This window comes from Ostrea edulis, chromosome 4 (assembly GCF_947568905.1).
Source record: "Ostrea edulis chromosome 4, xbOstEdul1.1, whole genome shotgun sequence".
In the NCBI taxonomy this organism is placed as follows: Eukaryota; Metazoa; Mollusca; class Bivalvia; order Ostreida; family Ostreidae; genus Ostrea; species Ostrea edulis.
In genome coordinates, this window is record NC_079167.1 from 21,066,175 (window position 1) to 21,084,327 (window position 18,153).

General features: G+C 35.6%; 1 protein-coding gene across 3 annotated transcripts in view; it reads right to left on the bottom strand.

Annotated features, from left to right (window-relative positions):
* LOC125669948 (probable E3 ubiquitin-protein ligase HERC4) overlaps positions 1–18,153 on the bottom strand; it is a 36,196-nt gene that overhangs the window by 3,794 nt on the left and 14,249 nt on the right. For 2 of the 3 annotated variants that reach the window (XM_048904816.2, XM_048904817.2), the window contains exons 5-24: positions 17,215–17,404; positions 16,922–16,953; positions 16,717–16,808; positions 14,800–14,930; positions 14,379–14,622; positions 14,020–14,147; positions 11,943–11,999; positions 11,734–11,845; positions 11,440–11,629; positions 10,762–10,811; positions 10,567–10,632; positions 9,585–9,767; positions 8,727–8,816; positions 8,394–8,558; positions 8,239–8,286; positions 7,959–8,054; positions 7,743–7,861; positions 2,925–2,972; positions 1,580–1,646; positions 1,382–1,464 (exon numbers count right to left, since the gene is read on the bottom strand). In XM_048904816.2, the coding sequence (XP_048760773.2) occupies positions 1,382–1,464; positions 1,580–1,646; positions 2,925–2,972; positions 7,743–7,861; positions 7,959–8,054; positions 8,239–8,286; positions 8,394–8,558; positions 8,727–8,816; positions 9,585–9,767; positions 10,567–10,632; positions 10,762–10,811; positions 11,440–11,629; positions 11,734–11,845; positions 11,943–11,999; positions 14,020–14,147; positions 14,379–14,622; positions 14,800–14,930; positions 16,717–16,808; positions 16,922–16,953; positions 17,215–17,404 (2,191 nt within the window). The remainder of the gene's footprint in view (positions 1–1,381; positions 1,465–1,579; positions 1,647–2,924; positions 2,973–7,742; positions 7,862–7,958; positions 8,055–8,238; positions 8,287–8,393; positions 8,559–8,726; positions 8,817–9,584; positions 9,768–10,566; positions 10,633–10,761; positions 10,812–11,439; positions 11,630–11,733; positions 11,846–11,942; positions 12,000–14,019; positions 14,148–14,378; positions 14,623–14,799; positions 14,931–16,716; positions 16,809–16,921; positions 16,954–17,214; positions 17,405–18,153) is intronic. The other variant, XM_056162185.1, reaches the window with a different exon arrangement.

Here is an 18,153-nt window from a genome sequence, read left to right on the forward strand (position 1 = left end):
ATATCTGTCTATAAATAGTCAAATCCCAATAGTATCAAATCATATCTGTCTATAAATAGTCAAATCTCAATAAATATTACAAATCATAGTACTCCTGTCTATAAATAGTCAAATCCCAATGATATCAAATCATATCTGTCTATAAAAAGTCAAATCCCAATAGTATCAAATCATATCTGTCTATAAATAGTCAAATCTCAATAAATATTACAAATCATAGCACTTCTGTCTACAAATAGACAAATCTCAATATTATCAAATCATATCTGTCTATGAATAGTCAAATCTCAATAAATATTACATATCAAAGCACTCCTGTCTTTTAGTAGTCAAAACTCAATAAATAGACATCAATGTACACCTGTCTGTAAATAGTCAAATCTTAGTATATATTACATAACAAAAACTTCTGTCTATAGATAGTTAAATCTCAATAAATATTACATATTAAAGCACTCCAATCTGGAAATATTTAAATCTCTTCCATAACCGTAGACAAGTTTCACTGTATATCAGTCATTTCACATACAGAAATATCTGGTACCAGGTACATAACCGTAGACAAGTTTCACTGTATATCAGTCATTTCACATACATAAATATCTGGTACCAGCTACATAACCGTAGACAAGTTTCACTGTATATCAGTCATTTCACATACAGAAATATCCGGTACCAGGTACATAACCGTAGACAAGTTTCACTGTATATCAGTCATTTCACATACAGAAATATCCGGTACCAGGTACATAACCGTAGACAAGTTTCACTGTATATCAGTCATTTCACATACAGAAATATCTGGTACCAGGTATATAACCGTAGACAAGTTTCACTGTATATCAGTCATTTCACATACAGAAATATCCGGTACCAGGTATATAACCGTAGACAAGTTTCACTGTATATCAGTCATTTCACATACAGAAATATCCGGTACCAGGTATATAACCGTAGACAAGTTTCACTGTATATCAGTCATTTCACATACAGAAATATCCGGTACCAGGTACATAACCGTAGACAAGTTTCACTGTATATCAGTCATTTCACATACAGAAATATCCGGTACCAGGTACATAACCGTAGACAAGTTTCACTGTATATCAGTCATTTCACATACAGAAATATCTGGTACCAAGTACATGATGTATGTCTGAATACCTCCGACACGAACATAACTACTTTCTTTGGTCATTTGTTTTTCTGATCCGCCCTCCAGTAACATGAACATACCTATTTTCTTTGGTCACTTGCTTCTCTCTCCCCCCCCCCCCCCCCCCCCCCCCCCCCCCCCCCTCCTCATTAACACGAACATACCTATTTTCTTTGGTCACTTGTTTCTCCGACCCCCCCCCCCCCTCCATTAACACGAACATACCTATTTTCTTTGGTCACTTGTTTCTCTGATCCCCCCTCCATGAGAGGAATCTGTTTAATTTCCCCAAAGCTGTCCACTGTAATCTATGAGTTAAAAAAGAAAGGTGTTTTTATTTTGTTGATTTCAATCAACATATCGAATATTCATCAGCTGATCAAAATTACAGTACATGGACAATGCATTACAACTACAACTGACCTCAAAGGTTAAACAGAACACATCCTCTATATCATCTTCTTCATAATCAAGCAGGTCATGCATACCCCTGAAAAACAAGAACAACACACCGTTCCAGCAGAAGTGCTTGGAGCAGAGAGAAGGTTGCAAATCAAATGTTTACCCTAATAAACCTCACATGTACCAAGTGAATCATTTATAGTTTTAATCAGTTTAGAACAAAATGTGTGCGAGAAACACTATGCACCTGGGCATGACAACATTCAATTATGGCAAATTGACCTTGACTTTGATTTTTGACCTTTATCAGTTAGGAGTTTGATCTTGACCTTTCATTACATAGTGTGAAGTCTCCAGTTTACCAAGTACGAAGTCTCTAACTTGTATAGTTCCAAAGCTATGACCTAATTCATTACCATCCATGTGTGTGAACTCCTACTCACAATTTTGTTAACAGTGTAGTATATAGGAGAGAGGAAAAAATCTATGGCTGGACCTGGAATCGAACTCAGGACCCCTGCATTACTAGTCAGGTTCTCTAACCACTGAGCTACCCAGGCTAATATCCACGATTCGTATAGCCCTAACTACTACAAACTCCCTCCTTAATTTGTCTTTGCCCTCGAAGACACACACAACCAAGGTTCTTTTCACCCCTGCATTACTAGTCAGGTGTTCTAACCACTTTAGCCATTCAGGGGTCCGAGTTTGAATTCTGGTCTGGTCCGTTGCATTTTCTCCCTTCCTGTTACAACAGTACAGACTGTGTTCTCTTTCTTCCTTATTCTATAAAGTTATATTTACACCTCCAAGTAATGAACAACTTAAAAAGAATAAAGCAATAAAAGCTTTGGCAAAGTTGCATGAATACCAGTGTCGAAAAAAAGATCATTACAATTTCAATGAGTCTGTTTAAGAATTTAGGGACTAGGTGTAACTGTTTGGTGACAGTATCTAGCATGTGAGTGTTCATGTTACTATTAATAGACAGACCCCTATCTTCACTACTGAAAGCATTAAGATAATCTGTAAAGTTGAGTATAACACTTATTGTAGTAAACTATATGTATATACTTCTTTTTAAGGTTAGCATGCATTGATAATTAAAGACTGGTGTATCAAGCATAGATAATTAAAGGCTGATGTATCAAACATTGATAATTAAAGACTGATGTATCAAACATTGATAATTAAAGACTGCTGTATCAAACATTGATAATCTAAGGCTGATGTATCAAACGTTGATGATTAAAGGCTGGTGTATCAAACATTAATAATTAAAGACTAATCTATCAAACATTGATAATTAAAGACTAATGTATCAAAATGTTGTTCAAGTATTTTTAGATGACTTCCCAAAACTCACCTCCCTACTGCGGGCATCAATTCCATAAGGTCATCCAAAGTCGTCTTCCTGTTAAACAAGAAAATTCATTCGAAGGCATTGAAAATCACTTTGCTGTAAGTGAGAATTCATTATAAGCAAGTTTCCTGTCACCATATTTTACTGTATAGAATATTATCTTTCCTTTAGAAGTATTGGTTACATTCAAAATATAGCAAACTATACCAGTAAAATGTTCTAGATAAATGATGTCATACAAAACAATTCTATAAAGCAAGTATAGTGATTACATCATTACTTGATTTACCTCCCATGAATATGGCATCAGAACTCAATAACTGTCTACAAATGAGTGAGATACCAGAACTCAATAACTGACCACAAATGAGTGAGATACCAGAACTCAATAACTGACTACAAATGAGCCAGACACCAGAACTCAATAACTGACTGCAAATGAGCCAGATACTAGAACTCAATAACTGACTACAAATGAGCCAGACACTAGAACTCAATAACTGATTACAAATGAGTGAAACAAAAGAACTCAATAACTGACTGCAAATGAGCCAGACACCAGAACTCAATAACTGACTACAAATGAGCCAGACTCTAGAACTCAATAACTGACTACAAATGAGCTAGACACTAGAACTCAATAACTGTCTACAAATGAGTGAGACACCAGAACTCAATAACTGACTACAAATGAGCCAGACACCAGAACTCAATAACTGACTACAAATGAGCCAGACACTAGAACTCAATAACTGACTGCAAATGAGCCAGATACTAGAACTCAATAACTGACTACAAATGAGCCAGATACTAGAACTCAATAACTGACTACAAATGAGCCAGACACTAGAACTCAATAACTGACTACAAATGAGTCAGACACTAGAACTCAATAACTGACTACAAATGAGTGAAACAAAAGAACTCAATAACTGACTGCAAATGAGCCAGACACTAGAACTCAATAATTGACTACAAATGAGTGAAACAAAAGAACTCAATAACTGACTATAAATGAGCCAGACACTAGAACTCAATAACTGACTGCAAATGAGCCAGACACTAGAACTCAATAGCTGACTACAAATGAGCCAGACTCTAGAACTCAATAACTGACTACAAATGAGCCAGACATTAGAACTCAATAACTGACTACAAATGAGCCAGATACTAGAACTCAATAACTGACTACAAATGAGTGAGATACCAGAACTCAATAACTGACTACAAATGAGCCAGACTCTAGAACTCAATAACTGACTACAAATGAGCCAGACACTAGAACTCAATAATTGACTACAAATGAGCCAGACTCTAGAACTCAATAACTGACTACAAATGAGCCAGACACTAGAACTCAATAACTGACTACAAATGAGCCAGACACTAGAACTCAATAACTGACTACAAATGAGCCAGACACTAGAACTCAATAACTGACTACAAATGAGTGAAACAAAAGAACTCAATAACTGACTGCAAATGAGCCAGATACTAGAACTCAATAACTGACTACAAATGAGTGAAACAAAAGAACTCAATAACTGACTATAAATGAGCCAGACTCTAGAACTCAATAACTGACTGCAAATGAGCCATACACTAGAACTCAATAACTGACTGCAAATGAGCCAGATACTAGAACTCAATAACTGACTACAAATGAGTGAAACAAAAGAACTCAATAACTGACTATAAATGAGCCAGACTCTAGAACTCAATAACTGACTGCAAATGAGCCAGATACTAGAACTCAATAACTGACTACAAATGAGTGAAACAAAAGAACTCAATAACTGACTATAAATGAGCCAGACTCTAGAACTCAATAACTGACTGCAAATGAGCCATACACTAGAACTCAATAACTGACTACAAATGAGCCAGACTCTAGAACTCAATAACTGACTACAAATGAGCCAGACACCAGAACTCAATAACTGACTACAAATGAGTGAGACACCAGAACTCAATAACTGACTACAAATGAGCAAGACTCTAGAACTCAATAAATGACTACAAATGAGCCAGACATCAGAACTCAATAAATGCCTACAAATGAGTGAAACAAAAGAACTCAATAACTGACTACAAATGAGCCAGACTCTAGAACTCAATAACTGACTACAAATGAGCCAGACACTAGAACTCAATAACTGTCTACAAATGAGTGAGACACCAGAACTCAATAACTGACCACAAATGAGTGAGATACCAGAACTCAATAACTGACTACAAATGAGCCAGATACTAGAACTCAATAACTGACTACAAATGAGCCAGACACTAGAACTCAATAACTGATTACAAATGAGTGAAACAAAAGAACTCAATAACTGACTGCAAATGAGCCAGACACCAGAACTCAATAACTGACTACAAATGAGCCAGACTCGAGAACTCAATAACTGACTACAAATGAGCTAGACACTAGAACTCAATAACTGTCTACAAATGAGTGAGACACCAGAACTCAATAACTGACTACAAATGAGCCAGACACCAGAACTCAATAACTGACTACAAATGAGCCAGACACCAGAACTCAATAACTGACTGCAAATGAGCCAGATACTAGAACTCAATAACTGACTACAAATGAGCCAGATACTAGAACTCAATAACTGACTACAAATGAGCCAGACACTAGAACTCAATAACTGACTACAAATGAGTCAGACACTAGAACTCAATAACTGACTACAAATGAGTGAAACAAAAGAACTCAATAACTGACTGCAAATGAGCCAGACACTAGAACTCAATAATTGACTACAAATGAGTGAAACAAAAGAACTCAATAACTGACTATAAATGAGCCAGACACTAGAACTCAATAACTGACTGCAAATGAGCCAGACACTAGAACTCAATAGCTGACTACAAATGAGCCAGACTCTAGAACTCAATAACTGACTACAAATGAGCCAGACATTAGAACTCAATAACTGACTACAAATGAGCCAGATACTAGAACTCAATAACTGACTACAAATGAGTGAGATACCAGAACTCAATAACTGACTACAAATGAGCCAGACTCTAGAACTCAATAACTGACTACAAATGAGCCAGACACTAGAACTCAATAATTGACTACAAATGAGCCAGACTCTAGAACTCAATAACTGACTACAAATGAGCCAGACACTAGAACTCAATAACTGACTACAAATGAGCCAGACACTAGAACTCAATAACTGACTACAAATGAGCCAGACACTAGAACTCAATAACTGACTACAAATGAGTGAAACAAAAGAACTCAATAACTGACTGCAAATGAGCCAGATACTAGAACTCAATAACTGACTACAAATGAGTGAAACAAAAGAACTCAATAACTGACTATAAATGAGCCAGACTCTAGAACTCAATAACTGACTGCAAATGAGCCAGACACTAGAACTCAATAACTGACTGCAAATGAGCCAGATACTAGAACTCAATAACTGACTACAAATGAGTGAAACAAAAGAACTCAATAACTGACTATAAATGAGCCAGACTCTAGAACTCAATAACTGACTGCAAATGAGCCATACACTAGAACTCAATAACTGACTACAAATGAGCCAGACTCTAGAACTCAATAACTGACTACAAATGAGCCAGACACCAGAACTCAATAACTGACTACAAATGAGTGAGACACCAGAACTCAATAACTGACTACAAATGAGCCAGACTCTAGAACTCAATAAATGACTACAAATGAGCCAGACATCAGAACTCAATAAATGACTACAAATGAGTGAAACAAAAGAACTCAATAACTGACTACAAATGAGCCAGACTCTAGAACTCAATAACTGACTGCAAATGAGCCAGACACTAGAACTCAATAACTGACTACAAATGAGCCAGACACTAGAACTCAATAACTGACTGCAAATGAGCCAGACACTAGAACTCAATAACTGACTACAAATGAGCCAGACATTAGAACTCAATAACTGACTACAAATGAGCCAGACACTAGAACTCAATAACTGACTACAAATGAGCCAGACACTAGAACTCAACTGACTACAAATGAGCCAGACACTAGAACTCAACTGACTACAAATGAGCCAGACACTAGAACTCAATAACTGACTGCAAATGAGCCAGACACTAGAACTCAATAACTGACTACAAATGAGCCAGACACTAGAACTCAATAACTGACTGCAAATGAGCCAGACACTAGAACTCAATAGCTGACTACAAATGAGCCAGACTCTAGAACTCAATAACTGACTACAAATGAGCCAGACATTAGAACTCAATAACTGACTACAAATGAGCCAGACTCTATAACTCAATAACTGACTACAAATGAGTGAGATACCAGAACTCAATAACTGACTACAAATGAGTCAGACTCTAGAACTCAATAACTGACTACAAATGAGCCAGACACTAGAACTCAATAATTGACTACAAATGAGCCAGACTCTAGAACTCAATAACTGACTACAAATGAGCCAGACTCTAGAACTCAATAACTGACTACAAATGAGCCAGACACTAGAACTCAATAACTGACTACAAATGAGCCAGACACTAGAACTCAATAACTGACTACAAATGAGCCAGACATTAGAACTCAATAACTGACTACAAATGAGCCAGACACTAGAACTCAATAACTGACTACAAATGACCCAGACACTAGAACTCAACTGACTACAAATGAGCCAGACACTAGAACTCAATAACTGACTACAAATGAGCCAGACATTAGAACTCAATAACTGACTGCAAATGAGCCAGACTCTAGAACTCAATAACTGACTACAAATGAGCATGTTTACAGGGGGCAGAGTGATCACATACCTATTGAGTAATTTTTTGTAGAGTGCCAGAGGAAAGCTGAGGCCAATGATGGTGGAGTTGTATATAGCCAGCCCACACACTGCCCCAATCAGGTGAAACATCTGTTTGTCCTCAAAAGACTGAAATTATATGGTTAATAGGAGGACCATTGGAGCATGTGTTTGTTCAGAAGCAAATGTGCACTAACTGAATATTTTAAAAGTTGTTGACACTTACTGTAGGGTTAAACCATTGCAGTCTTGATTCTTCAAAGAATTTGAACATTCCATACTTTGGATCGAGGATTTCTTTCATCAGAAGCAAAAAGAACTCCTATTAAACAGAGCAACAGTCATGAGCTTCAGTATGAAAAATTTTCCTAATATTAAATAAGACCAAAACTGATATTTTTTTCAAATGAAAGGTAGAAAATCTGCACATGTCAACATTTATAATTGGCTTCAAAATGCAATTGCATTTATAGTAAGGAATAATAATTATCGAGAAATCACCCAACCTTTCGAACTCCGCCTTCATCAACTGCTTCCTCTCCTAAAAATATCACCTGCACAATGACAAAAAAAAAATACAGAATCACAAAAAATACAAATGCACAATATGTTCCAATTTCATTTGAAAATAACAAGTAATAACCTTGATCTTTTTGGTTACCTTGAGAGGTTTCTTGAGATCAGCCGGTCCTTGGCGAGACAATTGGTGAAGTGTGTCCGTAACGATATTGTGTCTGGTTACGTGTAATACTAACATTGGATTTATCGGATCAATTGGAAGAAACAGATTCTGGAAATTCCGTCTCTGTACCTCTTCATAGGCTGTCTGTAAAGGCATATCTATCCGTTACTGTAGTGTTAACATCATAGGAAAATCTCATTTAAACATGCAAGCCAATCTCATGGAACTCTTCAAGAAAATCTGTGTTTTACTGTAAACTCTTTTTTTTAGTTTCCTGTTTGACAAAGGGAGATAAGCCCTTAATCTAATTACCTGCATCTGCATACAGGCATCTGTCTGGAGAAGGACACTTTTAGCTGCTGCATCAAAAATGAAGGGGTAGTCACAGAAATGAAGCTGAGGCTGCAAGTCACATGATCAAAAACAGATCAAAAACACTCATCATGTACGAATATCACACACAAAATCTCAGACAGCAAGTCACATGATCAAAATCATATCAAAAACACTCATCATGTACGAATATCACACAAAAAATCTCAGACAGCAAGTTTTGGCCTTTAAAGTTTTTGGAATACCTGATAGTTTTCAATTTTTTACAAACTTAATTTCGAAATCTATTTGATGAAATTTTGGAGAATAACATTTTCCATTTAAATTCAAGACTCATACAGTCACAAACTTTTATTCAAGAATCCCCGCTGGGAAAGGTGTAATTGCAACAATTAATTTCATGTAGGAAAAAATGACTGATTCATAACAAAAACTACTTATTAAAAAGAAGTCTACATGTATGTTAATATCTATTGCACAGGAATAAAAGCTGTTTTACATCACTCCTCTATCAATGAAATAAATACAGAAGTCAATTAGAAAATCATTAACAATCTTAAACAGATTTTGGTCAACCTGATTCTAGGATGGAGTCAGTATTTAAGTGGGGTTTTTTCTTCAGGTTGGTACACTGCATATATAAAAGCCTCACATGACAGTATTCATAAAAATCGTTAAATTAGTTTGCAGAATCTAAGGCTCATCAACCTTGGCTGTAAACCGGTATGCGCTGATCCATTATGTGATGGGGTAATAAAAAAATTTGGAAGAGAAAAAAATATTTTCGTCATAAGTTCTCTGGTAAAACTCGACCCTAGTTCTGAGGTTTGGACTTACTGAGGGTAGGATTTTGCCTCTGTGAACCCAGTTTACATAGTCCTTCCGGATGTCTATCTTTTCCATGACTTCTGGTATGTAAAAGTTATAGTAGGGAACGATCTGTCCATTGGATTCATTAACACTGTTTAATTTCTTCAAAACCTCTAATGAATGCTTTAAACTTTCAAACCGGATCATCATCTGAAAACATAAAAAATCAATGAAGACTATGTCAACACAAAGTGGCTATGTATATTTGGAAGATAAAGATGTTGGAACAATGATGAAGCACAAAACTGAAAGGAATATATGCACACTTAGGAAGAGTTTCTGGGGTTTTTTTTAAAACTAAATATCTTTGAAAAATTGTATACAGTCTTAAATCAATTAGTCAAAAAATGACATGTAAAAACTAACAATTGGTAGGAAACACGTCTGCATTAAGGAGGTATGCTAAACCAGAGAAATTTGATATGGTTGAAAAGTGGAGGATATGTACAACAATATTTTGAAATTTAAACCTTTCAAATTTACTTTATTTAGTCAAAAAATGCAGTTTTAATAGAAAGCAATCTGAAAATTTTTTTAAAGCCCTGCTGGACTCGAACCCACGATCTACAATTCAGCAGTCGACGTGCTAACCTACTGAGCTACTCAGCTAGGCGATGATTTTTTAAATGAATAGGCAAATATTGCTGATATTTATATTTTCATCCATGCTATAAAAGAAAGTCAGTCATCATGATGATGTAGAGTACCTCCTTAAATGATGACATATAGCCTACACACTGTAGATTTGATTCCAGATTCAGAGATAAAATCAGAAAGATGACAATGTTATGAAAACATTACTATGTATGTTTTACCTTACGCCATAGTGTCTTAAAATCCACTCTTTGCAACAGACATTTGAGTTGTGTGCCCTTTCCAGATTCTGGATTTCAAATAAAGACATTTTCTGTTATAAAGCATGAAGGATTCTTTGAATTATTCTACTTACTTCCATATTGCTAGCAGCATTGAGGTTCGGAAGTTGAAGAATCCACAACGCTGTTTTCTTGTATATCTACAGATATTCATTTATATATTTTAAAGAGTAAAACAAGGCATTTGTAAGCAGAAAATAAGGATGTATGTAGATAAATGTATATCAGGTGATTAAAGTCTAACAATTTAAAACAAGTTGGATACTTACTTCTAAAATCCTTTTAAAAAATCTTGGTTTCAAGGAGCCCCACCATAAATCTTAAGAGAAAAAGATAAATTATTAATGTATGAACTTTCAGATTTAACCAAAAATATTTGGTAATAACCATCAACAAATTAACTACCACTAAAAACACTGGTAATCATTTGCATGTTGAATGTCAAAGGGACACAACTGATTTTATTTACAATTGAATCAAAGACTAAATCTGCTTTAGGGAATTTACAAGATTTCTTCTTTCAGCCTGGATTTGACAAATATGTAGTATGGTGGGGTGCAATGACTTTTCAAGGAATGTAACAAAAACTTTTAGACACTTGCCAGTAGACATGTTACAGATTTTTGCTACAGTACAACTTCGACTGATACCTTTCATTAATTTTGAAAAATCAAAATGGCATACATTGTGAGAGTTGGTGAATTTTTCTCAAAAAAAAAGGCTTGCAATTCTAGCAAATTATTTTCTGGCAGATTTTCATTTTATTCAACTATGATTCATAGGAATGGAAATTTTGGTGCTTTTATTTTTGAAAAAAAAAAATTTTATCATCCAGCAAAAAAGCCAACATTTACAAGCCAAAATTACCGAAACTATGACATTCACAAAGGGTTCTAAAGCTGATTTACATATAAATAACAGAAAAGATTCTGTATTCAGAAATTTACCTAATACTCGTGCTGCTGCCTTTTCTAAGCTAACTATACATTTTCCAAAAGGACCAATCAGAGAGGAGAAGAACTTGGGTTCTTCAAACAGATGGAATTCTGGGAGAATGAGGTAAACTCTGAGAGCCTCAACATCAGGCGGTGAAGGGGGGAGTGACCGTAGAAGATTGTTCTCTATACTTTCAGTAATCTACAACAAATCATTAAACAGTCTTTATGTACTATACAAACAGCACAACGAAACAGTCATTTAGTGGAGATTAAACATCTCCCTCACTTTGAAAGTACAATTACCTGCTGAACAATGTTCACGTTTTTAGCATCAGCGATTCGATTCATCAGCTTTCGGACTTCGTCCATGTCAAGACCACAGTTTCTACTGCTGCAGCCAAAATGGTCATCATTTCTAAAAAAAAAAATTTAACAATGCATTTGGAACAGACCTCATTTTAAAGTGGAAATTCACACGGTAAAGTCTATGAATAAACATTTCACGTCCTTACTTCAGTAGAAATGATGCATTCAAACATGCAGAACTTGAGAAAATCTTCAGAACATCACTGAAATAACAAGATGAGTTTGTGAAATACTGATGCCACTGTATGGCAGCAAAGTTGATAATGGCTAAGGTTAGAGTGTTTCAAAAGTAAGTCAAACCCCAAGGTCGAAGTCATGAACTTTGGTACCAAAAGAAAGGTCAAATCACAAGGAATGCACAAGTGAAATATAACAAGAGGCCCATGGGCCACATCACTCACCTGAGTCATCTTGGCCCATATATAAAGATTTTCCTACATATTTGCATGTAAAACTTTGATCCCTATTGTGGCTCCAACTTACCCCCGGGGGCCATGATTTTTAAAAACTTGAATCTGCACTATGTCAGGAAGCTTTCATGTAAATTTCAGCTTTTCTGGCTTAGTGGTTCTTGAGAAGATTCCTATATATCAGCATGAAAAATTTTAATCCCCTATTGTATCCCCACCCTACCTCGAGGTGCCGTGATCTGAACAAACTTGAATCTACTTTGTACCAGGAAGCTTTCAGGTAAATCTCCACTCTTATGGCCCAGTGGTTCTTGAGAAAAAGACTTAAAGATTTACCCTATATATTCGCATGTAAAAAATTTGATCCCCAATTGTGGTCCCAACCTACCCCCGGGGGTCATGATTTTAACTAATTTGAATCTCCACTATGTCAAGAAACTTTCATGTAAATTTCAGCTTTTCTCATCCAGTGGTTCTTGAGAAGATTTTTAAATGACCCCACTTTATTTTCGCATTTTTGTGATTATCCCCCCTTTGAAGGAGGCATGGTCCTTCATTTGAACAAACTTGAATCCCCTTCACCTAAGGATGATTTATACCAAGTTTGGTTGAAATTGGCCCAGTGGTTCTGGAGAAGAAGTTGAAAGTATGAAAGGTTTAAAGACAGGTGGAGAGACAGACGACGGACAACAGGCGATCAGAAAAGCTCACTTGAGCTAAATACTCCATTACCATCCACACAAAAGACCAAGGTTAAAGTTATTGTGGACAAACAGACAGACAAAAACTATATGTCCTCAAATCTCTGATTAAAGGGGCATAAAAATAGAGAGCATTTATACAGATCTAGAGAATGGAGGTGTGGTAATGTAATTCATTTCATAATTTGATAATTAACAATTACTTGTAATACTGCGGTACCTACTGGTAGTTATGCTGTATCATGTCATACATACATGAGTGGAATCAGAAACACAACTCTTTTCTTGTCAGACCACATGATCTTGTCACCTAACTCTATCAAAAATACCCCCCCCCTCCCCCCACACACACACATAGTTACACACTTATGTTTGTTTTCTTTCTGCTGCAGGCTATGTACTCACTTTTCATCTTGGTAACAAACAAGAAAATAATGGAATTCAAACAGCACTGACTGAAATTCAGAAAATCTCAGAGAGATCCAAACATTTGAGTTACCCTTGATTTACCATGAACAATTACACACTATTTTGGAGTTAAATCACTTTGGATTAAAGCTGTAGAAAAAGTGGGCATATCATAATCAATATATATATATATATATATAAATATTTTTATATATATATATATATATATATATATATATATATATATATCTGTGTGTGTGTGTGTGTGTGTGTGTAAAAAATAAGAAAGATACACGAAGATGTTTAGTAAAGCTTTAGCGCTTTCATTTCAAATCTTCAGAAGCTTTACATTTAGTAACATAGCGATGTTACGTCACAAACAGCGGAACATTAAAATTTTAAAAATCTAGACGTCATTATATACTGACTGTTGAAACGTATTGTTCATTGTGTATGTATATATATATATATATATATATATATATATATATATAAATATACAATGAACATATAAATACATACATGTACATACATACACACACATATATATATATATTATATATATAATTATTATATATGACAAGTCCCCCGGGGTCTGATTTAGCGTTTTTACTTTACTCTGTTCTAAATTATGATTGATGACCAAATATTGTTATTTATTCTGGTGTGATTTAATCGTAGATTTCCAGATTTCCCATTCTTACTCGACAAGTTCTGATGGAGTGATGACATCAGGCTGCAGTTTGCGAATTTTGTCACTCTTGTCGGCTGTGAGGGTTGTTATCTGTGTACTGGGGTCAGTCTTCCTAAAATCATCTGCTTCTCCTCCCGCCTTTAATGTTATATTGCAACACTTGTAAACTTTAATACACGCTATCTTTTTATGTTCAAACGAGCAAAATTCGAATTTTAAATGCATTCCTAACTGAACTCATGTAAAAAAAATTTGTTAATTTCAAAAATACAAGCAAACATTTTCTCATCTTTAAAAAAATTGAAAATACACGTAGTGAGACTACTACATTCTATATTATACATAATCTTAAAACAACATGTGCCCCACCTCTGCTGTGTTGGCTAGAAGGAAACAATGGTCTCCACCCCCGTACAAATGTTTCACCATGTACAAGGTTCCATCGTGATCCATGACTTGGGAGGAACGACGCCCGGAACTGGGCAGGAAATGACTCAGGATAGGAAATGGAGAGTTACGAGTCATAGTGTCCCCGAGTCCAAGCTGTCCCCCTTCTCCCACACCAAAGCCGTACATCTTGCCGCTTGACAGAGAATACGCTATAGTGTGCCGTCTGGGAAAAAAAAGAGACATTACAATGAGAAAACAATCACTTTGTCCATAGACATTACCAAAACATTTGCAAATGAAAACAATTAAATTTTACACAACTGATAATTAAGTCAGTATAAACTAAAAATCAATGTTTACTATAGTGTGCCAACACAAACAAAGATCAAAACGAGCTCACCTTCCACAGACAACCTGAGAAATCACACTCCCCATCAGCTCCACCACTCGTTTTGGCAAGATCTCATCCTGCAGAGAATTGTGGCCTAACTGTCCAAAGCTCCCAGCTCCAAATGTAAAAACCCCTCCTTCCTGTTGAAAGCATGTTACTACTGTATATCAAAGCTTTCATGTTTAACATAGGCTGTTGGTTAAAATGAAAACAAGGGATCTGCAAAAACAGGAAATCCCTTACAACACAGGCATTTCAGAAAATTCCCTTTAGTAAATTTGCTTTTTCAAATTAAACCTTGAAAATGTAAAGGAACACAGATCATTCATAAATTTTGCATACCTGAAAGATCAATAACAGAAGTATAACAAACGAATTCAGTCTTGTATACAATGGTGAAAACTTTAAATTTTCTTCAAGTGAGTTTGTTCTTTGACTTTTAACCTTTAAAATCGATAGAAATTTAGATCATTGTGTACATTAGAATCCATCCTAAGACAGCATTGTCTCTGTTATTAAGGGAAGACAGTATTGTGTCTGTTGTTAAGGTTATGTCTGTTGTTAAGGTTACGTCTGTTGTTAAGGTTACGTCTGTTGTTAAGGTTACGTCTGTTGTTACGGTTATGTCCATTGTTAAGGGAAGACAGTATTGTGTCTGTTGTTATGGTTACGTCTGTTGTTAAGGTTACGTCTGTTGTTAAGGTTATGTCCATTGTTAAGGGAAGACAGTATTGTGTCTGTTGTTATGGTTACGTCTGTTGTTATGGTTACGTCTGTTGTTAAGGTTACGTCTGTTGTTAAGGTTACGTCTGTTGTTAAGGTTACGTCTGTTGTTAAGGTTATGTCTGTTGTTACGGTTATGTCTGTTGTTAAGGGAAGACAGGATTAAGTCTGTTGCTATTTCAATAATAAAAAATCAATATATGCACTCAGGGTTGCATGAGCCGAGTTGCATGGGATACATTGTAAAGTCAGGAATGATGTGGCATATTTATATTTGTGAAGAACTAATTGTTGGATATAATGTAATAAATTCTTGTGAATACATTTTTAAAAGGAGTTTGGAAATGGGCATCCTTCATTGTTGTATATTACCTCTTCTAATACTCCTATATGACGGCTGATTTCCCGAAAATCAATAGTCTTCCCTACCTAGTATCAACAATCTAGTTTGACCTTTTATCTATTTTCTCCAAAATCTATAGTGGTCTTCCTTACCTGATACCTTACCAATCCAACAATACCTCCAAATTTCAATTGATTCGGATTTAAACTTTTAGAGTTATCATGCAAATCCAGATATTTCTAAAATTTTCAATCTTTTTTCAGGACTGTGACCTTGACCTTTTTTTCTCCAAAATCAATAGGGGGTCTTCCTAACCTGCTATCCAACAATATAATCAAGTTTCATTTGATTCAGTTTTAAACTTTTCGAGTTATTGTCCAGAGACCATATTTGTCTGAAGTTTTCAATCTATTTTCGGTCACTGTGACCTTGACCTTTGACCTATTTTCTCCAAAATCAATAGGGGTTTTCCTTACCTGGTACTTAACAATATCTTTATGTATCATTTGATTTGGATTTAAACTTTCTGAGTTATCATCTGGAAACCAAATTTTTTCTGAAATTTTCATTCTATTTTCGGTCACTGTGACCTTGACCTTTGACCATTTTTCTCCAAAATAAATAGGGGTCTTCCTTACCTGGTACCCAACAATAAATCAAAGTTTCATTTGATTATATTGTAAACTTTTCGAGTTATCATCCGGAAACCAATTGTTGACGCCCAACTGCCCGCCCACCCACCCGCCCGCATCATCAAACCATTAGCCGAGTTCAACTTCGTTGCAACTCGGCTAAAAATTCACTTCTTGTCCTTAATGTGTCGGGCTCCCTTTTTCTTTAGTGGACATTTGTAAACTGACCTTGGTCAGTGAGACAGTGTGATTCTCCCCACACGCTATGTACTGCACTTTCTGGTTTCTTAGGGACTTGCATAAAGTAGGATGACTCTTGTCTACAAACAGAAATATTTACAACTAAAATCTGTCACCGTGTGTTGATTTGTGCCAGCTGTAAAAATATGGCAACAGAAGTATGTATAATCTATAAAACTAAAACTTTCCTTACCTAATTGATCATTTAAACCAAGTTGTCCAAAGCTAAAAACAATCAAGAACTCATAATTATACATGTACATATGTAGTAAGATCAACTTATTTTCATGTTTACATATTTCAACTGCACCAGAACAATATCTTTACATGTCAAATTATTTACATATTGTTTAAAACCCATTTGCCCTTCCTCAAGAGATATAACTCTTACTTCAAGCAATTTCTTTCAGATGAGTTTCATTTATAAAGAATAAAAATTTGACTCAGTATGCAGTAAATCATTATTCATCCAATGACTCATCCTACCTGTTTTGACCCCATCCAAACACTGCCCTAGAACATGACAGAATGAAACTGTGGTTCCCTCCCACAGCTATCTGGGCGATGGGTATTCCCTTCAGACACGCAATCTGCTGGGGTGTGTCCATATATGCATAGGAACTACCCAGTCCTAATTGTCCATATCTATTGCAACCCCATGAAAACAAACGACCATCTGAAAGCAACAATATAACACATGACAGTTTAATTCCTGCACTTCCTCAAGATTCAAACTGATTTCATGAAAGAATTTACATCACACTGAAGTGTTTGGAATTACAGAGATATTTAAGAAATGAATTTCATTTTTGAAAACACACAAAGGAATGAACTGCGTGCCAGTATACAGTGAAACATGCTTATAACAAACATGTTTATAACAAATTCAAGCTTATTGTGAAGTGATATTTATTCCACTACCAGAGATGTTATTGGATATAACAAAGTTTGGTTATAATGCAATGCTGGGGTTTTTTCCTTTGCTATAACCTTGTTTTACTGTATTTCAAGATATGCTTTAGCATTTAAACACATCTTCTTCACAAATTATAATTTGTGAACAAGATGTGTTTGTGAAACACAAATGCCTCCGATAATGGCCAATTCCAAAGATGGCCAAGGTCACGAGGACAAATATCTTGGTACCAGTAGAAAGATCTTGTCACAAGAAATGCTCATATGCAGTATGAAAGCTCTAATATTTACCATTTAGAAGTTATGACCAATGTCAAATTTTTTGAAAGTAGGTCAAATGCCAAGGTCAAAAGGTTTGGTACCCACGAAAAGGTTTGTCACAAGAAATACTCATGTGAAATACCAAAGCTCTAGTATTTACTGTTCAAAAGTCATTAGCAAGGTTAAAGTTTCAGACAGAATGACAGATAGGACAAAAACAATACCCCCCCCCCCCCCACCCCCGATCTT